At 32.9% G+C, this 24,141-nt stretch overlaps 1 protein-coding gene and 1 long non-coding RNA gene across 2 annotated transcripts; both read right to left on the reverse strand.

Annotated features, from left to right (window-relative positions):
• Window positions 1-1,075: 1,075 nt before the first annotated feature.
• On the reverse strand, window positions 1,076-10,601 carry LOC147388808 (uncharacterized). Its single transcript, XR_015170803.1, has 5 exons — window positions 10,442-10,601; window positions 10,258-10,313; window positions 2,623-2,664; window positions 1,663-2,307; window positions 1,076-1,090 (listed from the first exon to the last, which is right to left on the reverse strand). It is a non-coding gene; the product is annotated as an uncharacterized LOC147388808 (long non-coding RNA).
• Window positions 10,602-11,683: 1,082 nt separating this feature from the next.
• On the reverse strand, window positions 11,684-20,622 carry LOC147388809 (uncharacterized). The gene is made up of 5 exons (XM_086418420.1): window positions 20,440-20,622; window positions 16,429-16,469; window positions 12,618-12,741; window positions 12,384-12,531; window positions 11,684-12,295 (listed from the first exon to the last, which is right to left on the reverse strand). The coding sequence occupies exons 1-5, from the start codon at window positions 20,620-20,622 to the stop codon at window positions 11,904-11,906; spliced, it is 888 nt and encodes a 295-aa protein (XP_086274546.1). The 3' UTR covers window positions 11,684-11,903.
• Window positions 20,623-24,141: the final 3,519 nt, after the last annotated feature.

The raw sequence follows: 24,141 nt of genomic DNA on the forward strand, positions 1-24,141 counted from the left end.
ATTTTCATATTAGGATCAAGCAAAAAATAAGTGGACCATTAAGGACACCAAGAATTAGTAATGGAGATAATGTAAGTTATCCCTAAGGGGTATCTAGGCATAACATAAAATTTATATATATATATATATATATATATATATATATATAAATAGAGACTTTAAATTTATGTACTTGAGACAATAATGCCAAAACAGGCACAACTTCAGCCATTTGTTGTGATGTTTGTCAACTTAGAGTTTTTGGGAGCCAAAATTTTTAAATAATGGGTGTTGTTTTCTAATGAATCGAATGGTAGTGTTCTGTTGAGGCTCTGCGGTGTCTAAAATGTTTATGAGAGGTGTTATTAGTTTCTGTTGATGAGACTATTAGCAAGTAGTATGAGATGCCTTTTCCCATTGATGAACAAATATGAAAGGATTTGTATCAGTTCGAGGGCTAAATTATTTCTTGCTTCTTTATACATTTTGAGTATTTTGGAGAGATAATTCTGGTTTTTTATTATTATTTGGAATCAATGAGCATATGATGAAGATGGAGTTGAGGTGATAAGAGTTGTACCGAGCCTAAGTTCCATCATATCATCGAAACATTATCCCAAAAGTTTGGGGCCAAAGCCATGTATTTGCTTATTTAAATGCCAAAACAGGTACAACTTCAGCCATTTGTAATGTTTGTCGGCTTACGTTTTTGGGAGCCAAGATGATAGGTCATTAATTAACTTCAATATGCCTTCCAAGGCTAGGTGCTTGAGGGAGATTTTGAGAATTCCTGCAAATGTGAAAACCAACTTGGCAAGGAGATGCTGCCTTGATTAATGGTTCCAATACGCACTAAGTAGATGAAGGAAACTATCTAATTGGGTGTGAAGCAAAATATGAATTTTAGTCATCTTTTACATTCTACGATTCAGTTTTTTCACCCTTGTCAGCTCACCTCACAGTTCCCTCAGGAAGTCTTTTTAACCATATCCTCATCTCTTCTCTCAATTTCAATACCATCATCAATGAAAAAAAAAACCCATCTCTGGATGCGTGTTGGAGCCTTCATATGCTGTGGTAAAACCAGCTTGTACTAATGCCACACCATTTCCTATATAAATCACCAAAAAATTGCACAGTTTGAGGTGGTGTTAGTACAAATTGGTGTGGCAATAGCTACTCTCTAAATTTATCATAAATGAGAGCAAAACCGAATGTCTGCTTGAAGAGATTGAAACTTCCATGTATCACTACATATGCAGGGCTGAGTGCCTAGTCAGGATGGATTAGACATGTCTTTAAGGTGTCCTTTTAGCTAATAAGTTGTTAAGGCGTGTGGAGTTTTGATCCCATGACCACGAATCAGCTAATCCCTTTGCTTCCCTATTAAAAAACAAAGTTACTGACTTAATTTGTACCGTTAAATTGAACTCCTATTGGATTTAAAGGGACTTGTGTTTGGTGTTAATTGCATAGCAACAAAAATCACTGATTTTCTTTCTTGAAAAGTCACGAGTAATTCGTGTTTTTTTTTATCCATATTTTAATTAATAACCTAATTTGCCAACTTTTGCTAGTTCTTTCCGAATTTGGTTCAATAAGTGAGAACCATCCCAAGGCATATAGAAAAGGATGCACAGTCATCCATTGTACATCCCATTTAAGGTAACAAATGCATCATACCAGATAAGGTTAGGAGTAGAAAGCCACAATGGTTCAATGGCTCCGAAAAAATCTCAGGCATCAGATTACCCTCTCTGAAATTCCAGAAAACATCAAGTCAGATGGTCATAAATACTTTTGACATTGGAATCCATTTGGCAGGTACCACACTGATAACCCAAAAAAGGATAAAACAAAGATGAGCTTATCCCAAAGATTTGGAATCGGATGGAGATATATGCTTATCCCAATGATTGGCAGAAAATAACCAAGCAATATTATAACTATGCAATCAAAGTAAGGGACTAGAAATACCTGACCAAATAACCAGAATACAAATGTATTTAAATAGTCTAACTTGTCATAGAAGCAGATACATGCATGCATGGAGATAACACTGATATATGGGATCTTCCATTGTGCAAATTAGTTGAAAATGCAACTTGATGGGAAGTCAGAAGAGAATTTTAATACATCCCATGTTACTAAATATATATGGATGTCATAAGGAAAGAAAGCATATCACATCAAAAGATCACACGTGGCAATAACGTAAATCTGCTATGGAGTACAAGTGGGCAACACTCATTTCTTCCCACTTTTCTTGAGCCCAGCACCACCAAACGACCCCTTTTGTGATGCCTTAGCCCTTAGCTCCTTGAGTGCCTGCACACCACATGAGTCATACTTACACACCAGTTTCCATGTATATATATAGGGGCGGATCATGGGACATATGTAAAAACAATGGTTTTTCAAAATATGGGTTAGAAGTTTCGGATTGAGCTGATTTTTTGTGAAAATGGTCTCTATGATGAGAAGATCATCCTCACAAAAACTCAGCTCAATCCGAATCTTCCAACCCATATTTAAAAAAATTATTATTATTACATGGTTTTTACATATGTCCCATGATCCGTCCCCATATCTATATATATGGATGAAAGAGAACAATACTGAAGTTAAAAATTTAAAAATCACCTTCTCCTCATCTTTCTTTTTCTGAAGATTTGCCAAATCGCTCTATTAAAAGAAAGGAAACATGCTTTAAAATGTTAGGTGGACATCACTCTGATATATCAGCCAAATTGGATAGGTAACTTATATGAAAATGGAACAATAAGAATCATCATTTATTTATTTATTTTGTGGTGGTGGTGGTGGGTGGTTCGATTTTAAGTTTTGTTGACATGGATACAAGGTGTTGGGCGATGTATCCCTCCCTCCAAAAAAGGAAAAAAAAAATACAGAATGGCACAGTAACGAGCTCAGACAAACTAATCAATAATAAAATCAAACAATAAAAATATACTAGGAGACTATTGCCAAAAGTTAAATAATATCATAACAAATAAAAGAAACAAATTATCAAAGAAAAAAAGTGAATATAAACATGTACTATATAGGTTAACAAAATAAAATATTGATAAATATGTTCATACGTTACAAACCAATTGTACTTGTAAAGAAAACGGTTTTGAAGCATTCGTTTGCACATCAATGACAAAAAACAGGTGGACCATCTGAAGAGGTATTCCACATATGTTGCAGATTTTTGCATCCTTGTATGAGGGTAAAACATGATTTAGACTGAGAAGAAAAAATTTTCACGTCTCCAAAGAAATTAGGAGGTCAGAGTTGAGATGCCACTGTGAGGTCCAAGACAGTAAAGATTTGAAGTGACTTGTTATGAGTTGAGAAGTAGCAGTGAAATGTTAACCATAGGACCAGATGATGGGCTATGACCACTTAAACATCGAGTACGTTGAGACCCAGGGTGCATTTAATCTCCATTACACTCTCAAGGGACTCTGAGAAAATCAATAATCTAGTGTGATAGATGAAAGTGTGGACAAGAGAAAGACGTTCATTAGAAAAAAAGCTAATGTGGGACGCAAATCAAGCCAATAGTCAGCGTTCCACGGTTTTCACTTTTTTGGGTCTAGATTTAATTTTTTATCGTTAAGAGTTTATTTTACATTAGTTATTTTTTAGATTTGAGTTGCCTTTGGGTCATTCTAGGAGTTTAATTCAAGTTTAATTACTATTCATGTCATTTTTAGTTAGGTCTTATTTTGAGGGGTCAAAACTTATATTAGGTTGATTTTTATGCTATTTAAAATGTTATTCAGTTACCTACCTAATGTTTTCAGAGGCCTAAGCCTCGAGACATGCCTCAATATGAGATGTATCAAAAAACGTGTCAAGGCAATCAGTCACTAGAGGTGTTCTGAAGCAGTAAAAAGGCACACGCCTCACCCAAAGCGTGATTGAGGTGTACATTTTTTTTGTTGAGGTGTAAGCCTCAATGTAAATAAAAATTCTTTTTAAAAAACAAAAATCTTATTTTTATTTATATTTAAGTGTCCTTAAATGCGTATGCTTCTCATACTACTAAATAGGTTGTTGTATAGGGTCTTAGAGTGATTGGGTCTTAAGGGTATCTCTTAGTGTTGGGCGGGAACTTTTTATAATGGTGGATAGTGCCAGTGAACATGATTAGCATTGGGTCTTGACTATTGAATCTTACTTATAGGGAATTAAAATACTTATAAAAATATATATAGGAAATTAAAACTTGAATTTGATTATGTGCATTGAAACTTGGAATTTTAAATATTAGAAATGTGTTGATTATCCTATTTTTTTAATATGTATATTTCATGTTATATATTTAAAATTTTCATGCGCATGAGACTTATGCCTTGAGGCACCGAAGATCTCAATGCCTCGCCTCACACCTTAGCGTCTAGAACCAACGAGTCCAAGATTTCACAACTCCGATGAGTTTTGAGAAAGTAATGGCCAAAATACTGATGGGATATTAATTTCACATGGGATTGACTTTTCAAGGTCAAAAACGTTAATTTTTATGTTATTTTAATTAGATTAGGATTTGAGTTATTATAAGAATAGGATTCAAGTCATAATAGGATTTTGAGTCTAAAGCCTATAATAATGGCTTATTGTATTGACTTTTAACAATGAATGGAAATAAATAAATTTTACAGACTTAACAAAAAAATAAAATTACAGCTCTCTTATTGAATTTTCTCTAGATTTGGATCATGGTGTGAGACCAAGGTATTATCTAGCTATTTCTTCTTCATTTTTTTAGTTTTTCAAGAAATCTTGGATTCCATCAGGGATTAAACCCCATCAAGAAACTCATCAAATCCTTCCTAAACCATAACATCTATACCATTAACCTTTTCTCCAAACCTAAGCATAACTGCAAATCTTTAACCCAATTAGTCTTTCCAAAGTAGAACCACCTTAAAATCGAACAAATCTAGGTTTACCCTGCATCAAAACGCATATGAAGGGAAGTATAAAATCATGCAAGTCCAAAGAGACAACAAATTGTTTCAAAGGAAAATTGAGAATGGACGAGAAACAAATTGTGAACATCAAGAATACAAGAACAAAATTGTATGACAAACTATAGCTTGACAACAGAAACATGCTGAATGTTGGAGACTAGGCCTTGAGTGTGACTTGCACTTCACACTTTCCAAGATACATATTTATAGGTAGAATTGTGATAATCTAACTACCCCACATGGAACACTCAATTGACTCTCCCGACGTGACAAGTTCGGGAACCATAGATTTGTACGCCTCAGGATACACACTTTTATGGGGAAGTGCAATTTTGTATCCCGGGGCATACAGATCTACGGTTCCCAAACTTATCACGTCAGGAGAGTCGATTTGAATGTGCCACGTGGGATAGTCAGATTATCACGATTTCTATTGGTATTGGTGACACCAAAAAATAAATGATGTGCCTTAGTATCTCATGTCATTTAGTGGCATTTTATTCTAAATACTAGGAATGAAATTTCATAACATGACAATAATGACAAACCAATGGAGAGGACTGATCATTAAAAACCAATGATATGGAAAAACCTTGAAGCCACCATTTTTGCTACCTTGGTTCTTTTATACAACATAACTAGTATTGAATGGTTATAGTAGATATTTGCTTCTAGATTATTATTGATTGTTCCAAGTCTATCAACATAAAAGGAAAATTTTAGTGAAAATTATTAAAAATAATTAATTATTAAAAAAATAATGATTTTTCAAATTTTTTTAAAAAAAGATAACAAACTAGCAATTTGACTGCCTATTTTGGAGTTTCCATTTTTACCCCTCCTAAACAGGGAGTTGGACTGTCTGTTTTCACTATCAGTCTACGTGGCAATTGAAAATAGGCAGTTCAAAAGTCTGTTTTCAATAATTTTAAATATATATTTAAGTGGATAATGGGAAAAAAATTTGAATGAAAATAGGCAGTGCAACCGCCTGTTTTTAGGTCGAACAATCACTAAGGTGTTTCTTATTAAAACAGGCTGTCCAACAGCCTATAAGAGAAGTGTCTAGAAGGGTGTGGGGCTGGCTAAAAAAGAGAAGTGTGTCTGAGGCTGGGTAGGGAAGTGTGTGTGGGGGCGGGGCTGGGTTGTGGTGGTTATAAAGAATGAAAACAGATGCTAGAAGAAACTGGCTTCACATGAAATCAGACACTTATCGAAACAATTTTCTTGGCTAGTCAACCATAGTTAAAATTAGGTTCACATGGGCACAACATGATAAAGTGCAAGGTTCACATGGATTCAAGAGGACGGGGTGCAGGGGTCACATGGCATAAGGGGACAAAAAGTTTGAAAACAGGCGATTTAACCGCATATTTTCTAGTAGGTACGCATGTGTGAGGCTATTTTCATTGTTTGACTTTTTTTTTTAAACATCTAGTTCTATCACCTAGTTTCATAATTTTCAGAGATAAGTACATATGTGTAAGGGTATTTTTTTTTTTTTAAGAACTTTCCATTCTACTAGCTATTTTTATAAAATGGCAATCTCTCCCTCAATTAGTTATCTTTTAAAAAGAAATTAAAAATATAACATCAGTGGTTTGACCGCTTGGTTTAGAGTTCTCAATTTTACCCCTACCAAAACAAGTAGTTGAACTGCCTGTTTTCATTATCAATTGACGTGGCAATTGAAAACTGATAGCTCAAGAACATGTTTTCAATTTTTACTTAAAAACTATAAAAATTGATAAATGACAATTTAGAATGAAAACAGGCGATGCAACCGCCTATATTCAGGTCCAATGGTCACTAACAGGTTTCTTATGAATAGGTCATCTAATAACCTGTATGAGAAGTGCCTAGAAGGGGGTGTTGCTAACTAGAAAAGTGTCTAGAAGGGGGGTTGCCAGCTCGAGAAGTGCTAGAAGGGTGTGTCCCCTTCTAGCACTTCTCGAGCTGGCTGTTGAACAACGTATTTTAATAAGAAACATGTTAGTGACCATTAGACTAGAAAACAGGTTGTTGCACCGTTTGTTTTGATGCAAAATTTTTGCCCTTGATCAACTTTTACATTATATATTTTTTAGTACAAATTGAAAACAGGCTCTTGAACAACCGGTTTTCATTGTGAAAATAAAAAATACGCAGTCAAACCATTTGTTTTCAATTGCCACGTCGATTGATGATGAAACAGGCAATTCAATCGCCTATTTTGGGAAGGCTAAAATTGAATCTCCCAACCAGGCAGTCAAACCGGCAATTTGACCGCCTGGTTTGTTATCCTTTTTAAAACTTTAAAAAAAGATAACAAATCGACGGCGTGATCACCTGTTTACAAACCAGTCAATTGAACTGGATGTTTCCAAAAAAAAAGTTTAATACCGAAAATAGCCCACGTGTACCTACCCTTAAAACTATGAAACTAGGCAGTAAAACTGGATGTTTTAAAAAAATTACAAGAAAATACCCTCACATAGGTGTGAGGCAAGGCATTGGGTTTTCTAGTGCCTCGAGGCTTTAAGGGTAAGTCTCATGCGCATGAATTTTTTTAATAGTTAATATAAAAATATAAACAAATAATTTATATTAAAATTTAAGAAAAAGGATACGCAACACAGATTAATATCACCCCCCCCCCCCCCCTTGTTTTTTTTCTTCGTTAACAAGAACCTACAAAGTTCAATCTATTGGCTATGTTGTAATTTGTAATCTTGGAGAACCTATGCAATTGTATCATATATTGATATTCATTTACTTTATGGTGATAAACAATGGAAACAGAAAATCAAAATTAGAGTTTACCTTTTAGAAAGACATCAAAATAGAAAGAAAGTCAGAAAATTTTGACTTACACAGCTATGGTAAGTTGTTTAGTTCGATAGAAACTCTAGATATACAACCAAGAGTTATCAAGGCATGCGCCTGAGGCACGCCTCAAAGCGAAGCACAACAGCAGCACTTTAGTATAGGTAAGGCAGGGCAGGTTTTTCAAGGTGGAGGGAGGGGCACGCCTGAGCTGCACCTCAGGCAAGACGCATGAGGAGTGTGCCTTACTTACATACCAAATAAAATGTGATTTTTTGTTGTTGTAAATCTCTTCTAATTGGTTGATGTAACCTATTAAGTTACATCATGATGAACCATATACACATGTATATTTCCTTTCTACTCTTTTTTGTTTTTTATTTTTTATTTTTACAAATTTTACAATTTAATGTATATTGATGAGGGTTGTGTTACTTGATGACGATGATGAGTGATGCTTTGAAGCTTGCTCATAGTTGATATTTTTGAATTTTGAAACTTATCTTTTAGTTATCATACTCTTGGTATAAGGATATTGAATGGGATTTTGTGATTGTATCTTATACTTGTAAGTTTTAAATTTCAATTTAATTTATAGTTCTTAGTTTCTCATTTTAATGATATTTTATTCTTACTTGATTTTATAGATAGTATTTTACTTGCTTATTGTGGTTTAGTAACCTAACCTATTTATAGAGATTGATATACTTAATACTTGTATATAAATATAAATTTTATATTTTGTTGTAATTGTAGAATATTTATTAATTTTAAAAAGTAGACTAACCTACTTTCACTATTTAAGCCTAACCTACTAGGAGGCTTTTGCGCCTTAAGTGTGCCATTCGCCCTTAACTACACTGGTACAACCTTATTCAAATAGAAGTTAAATAAAAAATCAATTTACAGCTGAGGCGTATGTGCACCTCATCAACCATGCCTCAGGCACGTCCCAGTTAGGCCTCAAATGTATTTTGGACTCAGCCATGCACCTCTCCTTGAGGCGCACTTCGAGGCTTACACCTCAAATGCCTCTCAAAACACAATGCGTACCTACCCCAAAAACATGCGATTAAACCGCATGTTTTCAAACTATTTGTCCCCTTAAGTCATGTGAGCCCTACATCCTATCCTCTTGTGCCCATGTGAGCCTTGCATTCTGCCATCTAGTGTCTGTGTGAAACCTAACTTTGACTAGTAAAAAATGAAAAAAAGGCTCTACAAGTGCCAGGTTTCATGTGAAACCAGGCATTTCTAACACCTATTTTCATTCTTTATACCCACTACACCACAACCCAACCCCACACACACTTCTCTTCTCTAGCCAATCCCATACCCTACTCTTCTAGGCACTTCTCTTACAGGCAGTTGGACAACCTGTTTTCATAAGAAACCCGTTTTGACCTAAAAAAAGGTTCTTGAACTATCAGTTTTCACTGTGGCAATTGAAAGCAGGAGGTCAAACTGTTTGTTTTCAATTGTCACATCGATTGATAGTGAAAACAGGAGGTTCAACCGCCTGTTTTGGGAGGGGTAAATATGAAACTCCAAATCAGGTGGTCAACCCACCGATTTGATATCTTTTTCAAAAAAATTGAAAAATCGTTACTTTTTAATAATTAGTTTTTTCTATATAATAATTTTCCCTAACCTTAATGTGAAGTAAGGCTTCAACTTTATAAAAATCACACACTCCAATTGGGTATGAAAAACATACATTATTCTCCCTCAAAATATCAAAAACAAAATTTTGAAGGGCCCTTGTTGCCAAGAAAATTAAGTTTCTGGCTTTATCCTCTTTATGAGAGAACCAATCTTTCTTAATCCAAACAGAATAGGGGGAAGACAAAGCCACTGAGCTCCAATTTTTACTAAAACTGGCGACTAAAAACCCAAAAGAACATGGATGCAAAAAGTGAAAGCAGGTACAAACTTACTTTCAATAACAAAAGACTTGATTTGGACAAAGTGGAATTGAGGAACAAGATTCATTCGGCTGACCCCAAATCTTTGAGATAAGCCTTCGTCATTGTTATTGTATTTATTGGATAGGGTTCTATTACTTGCACGATATTCATACAAACTACAATATTTCTTGTGCAAATTGATCATAATTGGGATTGAATTGATAACATTCCATATGCTGATCATTTTAGTTTATTTTTTCTAACTCTTCTATTGTGTCTTATCCTTATTTTTGTAATTCTATCAAATTAGCATACATAAGGATTCCCTTCTTGGCATATCACACCGACATGTAATGTGATTGTAAAAGGGGTTTCACCTCTTCCTCAAATACCCAAAAGGGTAATTTGTAGATTCACATGCAACAATAATCAGGTAGTTCAAGGATGCGGATTTATTTGTTTATGAAAATAGAACAAAACAAAAAACCCTAATTGGGCTAATTACACAATCCAGGATAAAAGAACATGGATAGAAAAAAGATGGGATTTTTTTAGAGAGGGAATTGGGGAGATTCAGATACCTCGTCGTATTCTTTCTTGTCAGCTTTGGGTTGCTTAAGAGGCTTTGCCTTTCCACCTACAAACACCAACATAAAGCAGGAATTTTTATTCTGATTTAACAAAATTTAAGTCACCAAACAAGTATATAATCTTGTCTAGGTTTCATATAAGAACAATTAAGAAGAAAGAGATCAGATGAGCTACCTTGCTTGGACGACATGGTTGGTTCTTTGAGGAAGAAGAGATTAAGAAATTGAGACAGAAGGAGAAGCGCAAAGAGAGACCTAACAAAGACCCCAAACGACCGCAAACCCTAGAGGCCCCAATTTGGGAGATTATATATAGAAATAGAATGGGACTCTAATTCCGGTCAAAAGTCAAAAAAATCCTTCTGCCGGTGTTAATGAGGTGTTTACTTGTGGTAGGCTGTCAATGGATCGGGTTAAAAAAGGATCGGGTCAATCTGGGACCAACCCAATAAAGATATCAGATCCAACCTGGGGCCAATCCAACAGTAATCGGATCAGGTCTTCTGGATTGGGTTTTTAATGGACCATAATATTAGGATCCGAATCCAATTGCTAACAGTCGGATAGGAGGTAGATTAGATCAAATCCAATTTGATATGCAATATAAAGATATGACCATCATATATTTTTAAAGGGTTGGGATCCGTTGACTCTTGAAAAAAACACATAATCCCAACCCTTTAAACATAAAATCCAATGGTTGAGATTTATGAGTATCTGATAACACAAATCTCGCAGATACTTATCCTGAGGATAAATCTCAACCCATTGGATTTTGTATTTAAAGGATTGGGATCATGTGTTTTTTTTTTATGAGTCGTTCTCAGGAGTGATCCATTTTTAAAATAGAGTCTACCTAGCCTTATTAAGTTAGTAAGGATTTCACCCTCACTAAGAGTCCTTGGGCTCACCTTGTGGCATCCAAAAACAACGATCTGATGCTTTAGAGTTATAGAGGATAACATTCAGCTTTAAAAAGAAAAATATTTTTCATATCGAATTTCAATTTTAAGTTTGGGAGTTATGAGGAAGTTCAGTAACCATACATTTACAAAACTTAGGATCAAGTTATAAAAAATAAAAATTGTTTTTTATTTTTTTTTAATCTAAATTTTTCGAAGTAGATAAATTTTTCATGATTCAATATTCTTTTTATTTTCCATTTAGGGTATGTTTGATTGCACATGGAAATTCATTTTCCATGGAATTTGAAATCCATGGAAAAATGGTATGGAATTTGAATTTTCATAGAGAAAATTTCTCTCTGTTTGATTGCACATGGAAAAATGCATTCCAAATCTATTGTTTGATTGCAAGTTGGAAAATTTAAATATTTTCCAATTTCACTGTTTATTGTCATTTTAGTTATTAAATAAAATGGATCCTATATAATAAAAGTCTATCTAAAAAAACATACTTTCACTACAAAAATTATAATATATAACATTGATGTGGTATAAAATTTACAAGCATGATAAATTAGTCATACATCATGATTAATACAAAATAAGTATACCCAAAAAATATATGTAAGACATATCCCCCAAAAAATGCAACATATAACCATTGCAAATCAGTATGATTTTTTGTATTATAGTAAATACATCTCCCAAAAAAAATATGACATCTAACAGACCCTAAGTGTCATCTGACTTTCCTAAGCGCCTAAATAACCAATCCCTCTTCATGTCACTTGCCAAGCCAAGGAAAATGTATGCTGCTTCTTGACGCTCACCCAAGTAATCAATCGCTTCTAGCATGATTTCTCGAGAGATATCAGGAACTTCATTGAATTCCTTTTGCAATTTGGCTATGTTAGGTCTCTCCATTGCCGTTGTCGTTGCCATACGCATGGCTGCAGAGGCAAGTATGGAAATCGTTGCATCATTAGATTCTTCAGAATTACGCTTTCGCTTTCTCTTAGACGAAGAATTTTCACGAGAAGGCACCGATGAAGATCCTGTTTGTTGTGTAGGTACGTCACCTTGTCCAATTGCTTCTTGTACCTCATCGTTTATTTCATCAAGATCTAGCACAAAAAAAAAATTAAAAAATACATTGAAAGATGAAGTATGCAATTTTCAAAATAATTGCATAAACCAAGGAATAATTCTTACCTATTTCTTCAATTGGAGACATTTCAAGTTCAGTTTCTATTCCAGTTGTACATCGTTCTCCACTTGCTTGATCATTACTGACAATAATGGCAAGATCATCATAAAATGGGATGCACTTGTGACGGTATTCTGCATTTTTTGGATGTTTCTAATAAGAAAAGACAAAAAAATAATCAGAATGATAAATGTATGAAGAAAAAAAATGTCTTTAAATTTAATATTTTGAAAACATACCTCTATATACTCTTTCCACGCCTCATCATCTGCTGTCACTAATTGAGTATCCTTGTCCCATCCAAAACCACTTTGTGAAATCACCTCCTTTGCATTAAGATATCTCTTTCTAAGTGTCTTGAGCCTGTATCGTACATTTTGGGCATTTACTTCTTTTTGCAACTTGTTACGGAGGACAAAACAAACATTGTTTATGGCTTTCGTATTCCATCCATTGTCAGTTTTTTGTCCTAAAGCATATTCCTCCAACAATACTTCAATTAAAATTTTATCCATAGGTAAGTCCCATGTCAAATATGGTTTATCTTTTGGTTGCTTCTCCTTTTGTTGCCTGCCTTTTTTAGAAGAAGATTTCATTCCTATGATAAGTAAATTCATACACATTCAATCACAAATAAATGTATTAAAATTTTAAAAATGAATAGAAGATTAGCTAAACCTAAAAGGCAAAGTAGATATGATAAAAAAACTATCAGTTATAAATATTAGTCATTTTCAAGCAATATTCAATTTTCAAAAAAAAGAACATTATTATAATTCTAATATTGTAAGAGACAAAATCCTACATATTATAAAAGGCAACTTTAAAACCTCAAATCAGATTCATTACATGCAAATTTTCATCTTTATAATAAACCTTCAAAAGAAAGACATTGAATTTGAAGGATTTACAACAACAACAAAAAAAACAAAACAAAACAAAAAATAAAACAAAAAAAAGAATAATAAATATGGATGACGTTGATCATATTCTAAGATGAGTTAAGATCACATATGTACTAAATATCAATGTCATGACCGCAATCCTATTCTTTTCTTGTGCAGTCAACATCCTATCAATCAAGCATTTAAACCATAAACATAAGAAAGGCATAATCATATATGAATAAGAAATGACCAAGCTTTTATTGTCACCTCAACCTTTTCTTATTACACCCCATTCACTTATTTTCTTTATTTTTAGTTGGGGTGTAATAAGTAAAAGTTGGAGTGCCAATAGTAGCTCTTTTATATATAACAACAAGAAGCATTATTCCATAGAGTGTGAACTTTGGTAGTGATAGCCATGTGTTTTTGAATTCCATTTTTTATAGCCATGTGTTCTTGAATTCCATTTTTGATTGCCATTTAGTTGCAAGAAAAATAAAAGAAAATAATCTTGCAGTGAAAAAAAGTATCATGATTATGTGGGAATAGTTTCCCCCTAGCTTTTTATCTCGATATGTAATCTAGTTCAAGTGAAAAAAAAAATCCAAACTTGATTAGGTACAAATCACAAGATTGATGGCACCAAAACATTAAACTAAAGTAAGATTAATAAAAGAAGATCATCATGAATAATGAAGCTGCAATCACCATACTGGGTATGTGAGAGTAGGCGTGTCTTCACACTTCATATTAGTGTCAGAAATTGACACATGATCATGTCTCTAAAATGTAAGCACCTAAACTAGAATAGAAAATGACCACATATAAACATTTGTATCAGTCAACTATGCGAGTCACCAAAAAATCAAATCAACCACAATAAATAAAACATGCTTCTATTCCAACAAAATTTTGAAAATTCAGAGCAATAGCAATAATTCCGGCAACCGATTTTCGTAAAGATCGTGTGTGAATTTCCTGTAAGAAACCAAGAAACTTTCACCTAATCACCTTCTAAATCCCAACTTTGGCATCAATTATAAATCCCACCCATGGCATGTCACCTGCAGAACTCATTTTGAACAGTTAAGGAATCTCGCTATAATCCCTGCCTACTCCATTCCAATTTTCAAGTACAACCCATCTATCTAATAGGGCTAAAATTAAAGATTGGTCCACATCTACCAGATTTAGAAGCCCACCATGCCAACTCAACACATTAACACCCTTACATATGTCTGACACCAATACATATGGTTTGGGACTTAGGATTATTAAGACACAAACATGGGCCGACTTCAAAACTTGATTAGTTGACTATATGGTCCATGCATGAGCCTTGGATCAGATCTGACCCTTATATTGGTAAGTAGCCCCTTTTGTAAAGTCATGTGAAGCTGACCCATATATGTGTTCATAGATCAGTTTGGTTCATGCCATATGGATCACAGGTTTGTTTGGGTTGAATAAGATCCAAAACCAGGTCTACCCATATCCAACTTATTCAAGTTTTAGAGAACAATCATGACAAACAAATTGAATATTCATCTAAGGGTAGCGTTCAATGGCAAACTTTTTAGCAAACTTTTTGGCAAAACATTTTTCAAAACATGAGTTAGAGGTTTTGGAATGAGCTGATTTTTGGTGAGGATGATCTCTATGGTGAGGAGATCATCCTCGCCAAAAATCAGCCCATTCCAAACTTCTAACCCATGTTTACAAGCTGAAAAATTGTGGACCGTCCATTTTTTGTAAATTATTTTTGATGGGGTTAGAAGCTTTGGAATGGGCTGATTTTTGGTGATGATGATCTCCTCACCCAAAACCTCTAACTCATGTTTTGAAAAATGTTTTGCCAAAAAGTTAGCCATTGAACGCCCCCCTTCATCTAATATTTCTTTGATGCATTAAATTGAATATCCAACTTATTTAAGAAGATTCTATATAGCAAAGAAAAAAAAAACTATATATAACAACCATTAACATTGTAATTGGTATGCTAAAATAACGTTTGGAAAAAAATACCCATTATGATTCGTTGTTCTCACCTATTTTATTAATGTTAATTTCTCAAGAAAAAAAATCATGAAAATATTTTTCCAACAAACCAACCGACACTAATAGATAAAAGAAAACAACATAAGTCATGAAGGCACACATATTTTACATGATTTATACACATTTGCTAGGATTAAAACCCATCAATCCCACGGTTAGGATTAAAAAAATAAAAGTAAAATTCTCTAAACAAAAGTCTTTTTTTTTAGATAAGATGTTCAAACCATCAAATTTGGACTAACTTAGGTTCCAATAGAGTTTACAATCCACAAATTCCTTTATAGAAATCACTTTGGATGCTTCACTAAAATTGGTGCAATAAAATCACTATGAATAAAAGGGTGAAATACAACCAATTCCATAATAGAAATCAACAAGGATGCTTCACTAAAATTGGTGCAATAAAATTGCTATTAATAAATCTTACAACAAACACACACAATTCCAAACAAAAATTCAACCAAAAATATTCTACATAAATAAATCCTTCAAAGTTTCCCATAACTAACACTCTTCCAAATGTCAACTTCAACTAGGCAATTTCTCAAACATCTAACCTACATAAATGCTTCAAATTTTTTCACAAATGAACAAAGTAAACATTAATAAATCCTACAACAAACACATACAATTCCAAACAAAAATTCAACAAAAAAATATCCTACATATTAAATCCTTCAAAGTTTCCCATAACACTCTTCCAAATGTCAACTTCAACTAGGCAATTTCTCAAACATCTAACCTACATAAATACTTCAAATTTTTTCACAAATGAACAAAGTAAATATTAATAAATCCTACAACAAACACATACAATTCCAAACAAAAATTCAACAAAAAAATATCCTACATATTAAATCCTTCAAAGTTTCCCATAACACTCTTCCAAATGTCAACTTCAACTAGGCAATTTCTCAAACATCTAACATATATAAATACTTCAAATTTTTTCACAAATGAACAAAGTAAACCTTTTCAAATTCGAATCCTAACCTTCCACAACTCAAATCAGATTTTGATATAATACCAAATAAATTTCTTTCATTCTAAAAATGGATTTGAGGTTCCATCAAAGAATCCAAAATATACATTAGAGAGAGCTTACCTTGTGATATGGAAGAGATTCTCTAGAGTTAGGGTTCTCTTCTAGATCCACTGAGTAGAACGATTAGAGGTTTCTCTTATAGTTCGATTGAAGAACCATGAACGGGGGCAAGAGCACGAGAGTCACAAAACAGATCGAGAGAGCTTTTTAATTTAAAAAAAAAAAGAAAAAAGAAACAAAGATTAGGTTACTTGGAGGAAGATTAGAGAGAGAGAGAGAGAAGAAGAAGAAGAAGAAGAAGAAGAACAAACCTGTGATGAACTTATAGAAGTTGCAGACGTTGGTGAAGAGGGTTTCGTTGGTGAAGAGGGTTGGGTAATCTAATTAAACAAAAAGTCCATCTTGGATGGAAACTCATTTTCCTTGGGGTGAAGGTGGGATTTTAAAATCCAGCAAATGGTGGATTTTTAATGGGGTTGGAAAATAGATTTCCATGGAAAATGTTACAATCAAACACTTGACATTCTAATTTTCCATGGAAATTCAAATCCATGCCATTTTCCAAGCCTAATCAAACAGACCCTTAAGAATTTCCTTCACTATGCACCAAATTTGTAACTTTGGTGGTAGTAAATTCAAATTTTACAATGTGTATACATTGCAGTTCGTGTATTTTGAGAATTTGTAACTAGAAGATTTGGAGGTTATAGGCACCAAAATTTTGAGTAAGCCTTTACGAATTTTATAAATAAAAATGAACTCCCTAAAATTATAAATGAGTCTCATATCCAAATTGAGTCCATTAACTATGAACATGCCTCCTACAAGCTTGAGTTTTGAGTTTTCGTAAATAAAGCCCATGATCTAACAAATCTAAGTAATCCACGCAAGTATCGGGCCCTACACCCAAATAAATGAATTTATCCCACCAGCAATCCATAGAATCCTTAAAATTGGATTTGGACAATTTTAGCCTTCAAACAAGCCAATCAAAACTCTTTAAGTCAAGGCATAATTGGAAAGCTAAATTATAATTAAGTCTATAAATACTAAAGCCTCTCTCATTGAGAGGGGTGAGATCTAGATATCTTTCTTTTAAAAGATAAAAGTTCTCCTTCTAAAGAAGAAGAAACTCTCAAACCCTCCTATAGAGACAAAGAAAAATTCCTTAGAGATTTGGACTCCGATTAAAAAAAAAGATCAAATTCAAAATCCCTTTTTCAGAAGCTAAGAAAACATTCTCAATTGATAAAGCGCGAAGCCCGAAAAAAATAAAATCAACATAAATCTTTACAGAAGACCAATGTTAAAAGTCCTTCTTTAGAAGCAACAAATCCTTCTTAACCGATAAAATGCAAAGCTCGAAGAAAAGAAAATCTAAATAAACCTATACAGAAGATCAACTCAAAAGCCATTTTTCAAAAACCAACAAATCATTCTCAACTAATACCGTACGAAGCATAGAGAGAAGAAAATCTACATAAACCTCTACAGAAGATCAAGCACAAATAGAGTCACCATCAAAACAACATTTTCAACTGATCAAACACAAAACCTGAAGATAAGAAAGCTACACATGTCATCTTTATTTTTTTACTTGACTGTTAATTAGAGGAAAATACTGAGATTTGTACTCTCATTTTCATCAAAATCGATAAAGTCATTTACGATCTTATTTCACGAATCTCGATGTAGATTTGTTAAAATTTATTATTGATAATAAATTTTATAAATCTACCTAGAGATTCGTAAAATAAGAGCACAAATGATTTTATTGATTTTTTATGAAAATGAGAGTACAAATCTCAATATTTTTTTTCATTAATAGTCGAATACAAAAATATGATGTATGTAGCTTTTCTTCTCTCCAAGCTTCACGTTTTATCAGCTGATAAAGTTGTTTGGACGATAACTTTTTTTGTGATTGATCTTCTGTAGATTTTCTTCTCTACGAACTTCACGCTTTATCGGTTGGAAAAGATTTCTTAGCTTCCAGAGAATGACTTTTAAATCGGAGTCCAGATCTCTAAAGAACTTTACTTTGTCTCTAAAGGAGAGCTTGAAAGCTTCTTCTTCTCTAGAGGGAGATCATCTGTCTTTTGAGAAAAAATGATCCAGATCCCCCTTACATGAAATAAAGGCTTTGGTATTTATAGACTTAAAGATAATTTAGCTTTCCAATTATACCCCAACTTAAAGAGATTTAATTTGTTTGTTTAAAGGTTAAATTTGTCCAAATCTAATTTTAAGGATTTTATAGATTATTATTAGGCCAAACTCATTTATTTGGGTGTAAGGTCCAGTATTTAATATGTGGATCACTTGATTTTGTTAGATCATAGACTTTATCTACGAAAATTCGAACCCAAACCATATGAGGTCCATTTCAATCAATGGATTCTATTTAGATTTGTAGGTCTAAGTTTGATTCTAGGGGCTTCCTGACAATTTAGAGAGTTGCAAGATCTCTTTTAAAATTTTGATGCTCACAAATACCCCCTCAAGGGTGCCTTGTCGAAAGCATAGTGGACGATAATGTATCCTTGACTCTTTCAATGAGAGTATATATATATAGGGGCAGATCATGGGATATATGTAAAAACAATGGTTTTTTAAAATATGGGTTTGAGGTATTGGATTGAGCTGATTTTTTTTAAGGATGGTCTCTATGAGGAGAAGATCATCCTCACAAAAAATCAGCTCAATCTGAAACTTGTAAGTCCAGCAAAAGTGGTTTACAAATTATTGTTAAAAAATCGATGATTCACGTTTTAAATCACTTTTGATGGAATTAGAAGCTTCAGATGGATTGATTTTTTTTTAGGGTGATCTTCTCATCATAGAGATCATCCACACAAAAAATCAACTCAATCCAAAACCTCTAACCCATATTTTGCAAATTTATTATTATTACATTGTTTTTACATATGTTCCATGATCCGTCCCCTATATATATATATATATATATATATATATTTAATGATTCTATTTTGACCTTCATAACTTGGGGGTTTTATTTTTAGCTAAAATTTGAAGAATGTCATGACCACGTGTCCTTGAATTTTGTTTTTGAACTACAGTATATGCTTAGGAATTCGCACGTGCTTGAATTAGGAGTTTTGTTTGGACAATGGTTTCAGAGCCCTTTGATAAGATGAAGTGGGAGTGGTGTTTTGTTAATCCTCTAACATCTAGATTTAGGACTTAGCGTATCCGTGATATATAGGATAAACCACCCCCCCCCCCCAAATATCCAAAACTCATATGCTAGAGTTGTATTGGACCCATCCCCTCAAAGTATCCAAACTCATATTCTGTAGTGGTTAAGATGCATACTCGAAATTTGTGTATCTGAGTAATATGGGATCAATCCTCAAAAAGTATCCTAGATCAAAACTTGTGTACCTGAATTGCATACTCAACCTAGTACCTTCGAGATGTAAGGGACCAAACGCCCATTTTCTCATTTCCTTTGATGAACAGCATCCTCACCTGTACGGTATAGGTGTATTGAGATGTACGTGATCAACCCCAACCTTTTCATCTTTTTTTTAACCAAGCCATGCTTGTTTGTCCCGCAAAAACCTACAAACAGAAACTTTTACAGTGATTTGTCAAATGCAATTACTTGGATGTAAATATTTGTGTGGGTCCTACCATATATATAACTGTGACCTTTCACAAAAAATCATCCAAAAATATTGTAAAACTTTGTGGAGCAAAAACCTCCATAAAACTTTCCGTTTTTATCTTCATCTTTTCCACGCGATCTAAAAACAATCCAAGCTCACCTCTCTCTCTCTTAGCCATCAGATCTGGTCAACTGATTATTTCTTTTTTGTGTGAAATCATCTTATTTCAAGCACTTTCAATTCCTCTGGTTGTCAATGAGTAGATTGGGAGTTGTAACTGAATCATGCTGTGTTTTGTGGAATAATTTTCATTGTTTGTGATTGCAAAACACATTTGTTTTTTTGCTATTTTTTTCGATTTGTTGGGACTTGGTTCCCTTTTATCGGCAAAAGAAAGTGGTTTGTATTTTGTTTTCATTTCCCTGAGTGAAGGTAAGACAGTCAATGCTTTGAGATCCAATGAATAATTATAATCAAATATCAATTTTCTTTCTCCATTTTCCTCCAATGCTGTGCTGTGCTGTTGTGCTTTTCCATAGTTGATGAATTCCTTGATTGAACCAATTGTTAGTTCCAAAGACAACAGATTTGCAAATTCCTTTATTTTATTTGTTCTTCTCATTAGCAATTTATGAATTCCTTTGGCTAATATTTACTCAACTTTTTCTAACAAAATCCCACCTCACCTTAATAAAATTTTTGACCAATGGTCCGACTATTCGTGAAGACAAGTAAATGATGGAGAATCTCATACTCAAAATTTCGGAGACTAGATTTGAGGGAGAGAGGAAGATACGTTCGAGCTGAAACTTTAGAAAGAGAGAGAGAGGGTTTCGTTCCAAGTTTCGAATAAGTTACAGGATGTTCTGTAACTTGGTTCAAGACAAAGAAGAAGAGGGATTTGTAAAAGAATATGATACTTTTACAAGGGGCATTATGTAATAAGATTATGTTTTTACTTTAAAACCGTAAGACATCTCAACCATTATATACGACCAGATCTGACAGCCGTTAAAACTTAGAATGAAACTTGGTTTTGTTTAGGGCCTTTGAATATATATATATATATATTCATGTTTTGATAATTAAAATGAAAAGTGTTTGAAACCGTACATAACTCATTTTTAGCTCACGAAATAGTAATTCACCCTATATTTTTCTTTTGCTTTGGCGGGCCACACATATCAACCACCCTAGCACGTGTTAGTAGTTTAACATAGCCACTTTTTAAGTGGAAGGGTGTATAGAGATTCAAAAGTGTGACCTAAGAGCATACCCAATCGCTCTTATCATCTCAATTAACCCTTGTTAGTATGACTCACCCTATATGAATAGCTTAGTTAGTTGACAATGAAAGTGCCACTTAGTTAAGTGGTAAGACTTGAGGAAAGTTGATCTGTAATACCTCGAGTTTTTTATTCGTATCTCGAGAAAAAATAAATAATGAAATTTTGAGAAAATTTTAAATGTGTGACTTAGGATAAAACTTTAGAATCTTTTTCTGGTCATTTTTAATGAAATTTAACTCACCATTGAATTCAAAATGATTGAAAAATATATTTTAACTTATAAACACCCTCAGATGCGAGTCTGAATAAAAAAATTACAAAATCCTCGATTTTCGGGTCGGATCAGGATAAAAAAATGAATTTTTATTATAACAAAAAAATTTCTAATCCGATCAGACCGTTAGGTCTACAATGAAAAGTTATAGAAAATATAGTATTTACTCATCATTTTCGGAGCTTAAAAAGTTGAATTATCGTTAAAAATGAAAATAACTTCAATTTTGTAGTTAAACTAAATTGAAAAAAATGAATTTTTGATAAAGAGATAATTTTTAGCTTTTGATCGCGTCATTAGATTCACAACAAAAAAAATTATAAAAGAATAGAGTATTCACTCGTCAGTTTCGAGTCTGGACAATCGAGTTATTGTCAAACGAAATAATTTTAAAAAGGACGATTGCATCTCGATATTTTATATAAACGAATTTCTAATTTTTTTTTACTATTGATTATATCTCCAAAATTGTTAACAACAGCCATACAAAATATTTTAAATGCTGATTTTCAACTAACTTAGATTCAATCTATGTTGCAAACGGACTTCCGTTGACGCTTCATGAAGAAGGGAAAAAACGTCCGCAACGTTGAATTTTATAAATCCGGCCCATTTCTTTTTATTTTTCTCTTATCTTTTTTCATATTTCATCAAAAATTAGTTGTATAAGATACAGAAGTTTCAACTTTTCAACCTCAGATTCCATCTACTTTGAGTCCAAACCGTCATCCACCATACAATGGAAAAAGAATGTCATTGAGATCTTTGAAACCACTGGGCTCAATTCAAAAATCAGTCGTCTCCACGTTAGATTTACCTCGATTTCGCATTGATTATCTCGATTTTCATACAAGTTCTTAAATTCTATTGCACAAAAATCAGTAAGGGTTTATGATTCTTACTAGTAATTATAGATTTGAATAATATATTTAGGATTTTTATAAATCTTTCAGTTTAATTTCAAATGTAGAATTTTCGTTATTTATTTTAAATTCATGCGAAATAAATGTGTTTTATATGTTTAATTGTGTTTTATACCAAATTATATGTAGGTCAGACATTTAAACAAATTATTTCTACCAGTTTGATCTTATGCACTACTCTGACCTCGTTTTAATTAAATTTTTATAATTTTTCAATTTAAATAATAAAAATGAATTTTAAAGTTTGAAAAATGATTTAATATTCAATGAATTTTTATTGAGTGAATAAATATCGAAAAATAAATGGTGTGTTCGAAAAATTGAAAAGTACAAAAATTATATAAAGTGAAAAATAAGATGAAACAATAAAATGTAAGAATCATATCTAAGAGGTGATGTCTGCATTTTACATTATGATGCTATGTGTGGATTGATGAACGGATATTCAAGGTTAATTTCTTTTCTTTTATCATGAGATGACTTGCATGTTTATTTATGATTATGTGTTGTGTACTATTATTTATTTTAAGTCGATGGGCTACTGTTGCATAGCAGAAAACTGGATATCCAGTATCAACTTTAAAATATTAATTTCTTATTTATTTAAAAAAAAATGTATCTATAGCTATTTTATGAACTGTTAAAGAACTTGCGAATACTTACAGGGATAGTTTATCATATCATCCGAAGTGATATATTATCTTGGGATTGACGATAGGGCCAACCAAGCTTATATGTAGTATGAGACAAATATGAAAATGGAGTCATAACTAGAATTCGAATTTATTTCTTTATATTTTTTTTCAGTGAACTTGTATTATAAAGATATCGTACATGAATGAAAATGTATAATGTAAATCACATGTACGCCTGATAGGCATAAATGAAGATGATTAGTCAGTGATCACTAACAATCTATAGTAATCAAATATTCTGACATATCGAAAAGAGACCCATTGCTTACGGTTACGTCAAACGGTCAGCTTGAACAAGATAAATGGTCTTACAAATTAGTAATACATCTACTAGCAATAAAATCATGAATTAATAATTTATTATTGGAACATTATGTCTTGAATGGGAACGATTCAGTCGTAGAATCTTAATTCTCTAATTTTACTACTCCACCATTATGTATTATGTATTTGTTGTCTTATTTTGATATATAAAATGAAATGTATATTTAATGTTTTCATTTGATTAATTAGATTTGTATAAAAAATGTAATAATGAGTATTGATGATTGATGTAATGTAAGTTTTAAAATATTTAGTTGCTCATCTTTGGCTATATATACTAATTAATCATAATTAATTTTGTAAAACGTTGCATGTATTGAAATGATTCAGAATACTTACTCATTCATGCTAGGATGAGATTATTGGTAGGAATTTTTTACTTCCCTACTAAGTAATAATTGTTATTCACCATTTTCTTCTCATTTTTTAAGTTTCAGATTCGATACTTGGCGAGGTAGATAGAGAGCACGAGTGAGGATCATCTAGTGGGTCAGATAAACAACCAGAATCCATTATCTAGTGAGTACTGGGGCTTTAATCCCTAGCAGCGTCAGTTCATCTAGGTGGTATTATAGATTTTGGGTTGAGCATTAGGACTTTTGTTAGAATCCTATATATTATTTACTTCTTTTGCAC

The sequence above is a fragment of the Akebia trifoliata genome, chromosome 12, assembly GCF_017979445.1.
Source record: "Akebia trifoliata isolate Shusen 1 chromosome 12, ASM1797944v1, whole genome shotgun sequence".
Classification (NCBI taxonomy): Eukaryota; Viridiplantae; Streptophyta; class Magnoliopsida; order Ranunculales; family Lardizabalaceae; genus Akebia; species Akebia trifoliata.

Excerpts from the sequence above, each read along its gene's own strand:
- LOC147388809 (XM_086418420.1), bottom strand. The coding sequence starts at position 20,622 with ATGAGAAGAACAAATAAAATAAAGGAATTTGCAAATCTGTTGTCTTTG. Across the intron at positions 12,742-16,428 it reads AATCTCTTCCATATCACAAG|GCTCAAGACACTTAGAAAGA; the intron begins GTAAGCTCTCTC and ends TGTACGATACAG. Across the intron at positions 12,532-12,617 it reads CGTGGAAAGAGTATATAGAG|AAACATCCAAAAAATGCAGA; the intron begins GTATGTTTTCAA and ends TTTTCTTATTAG.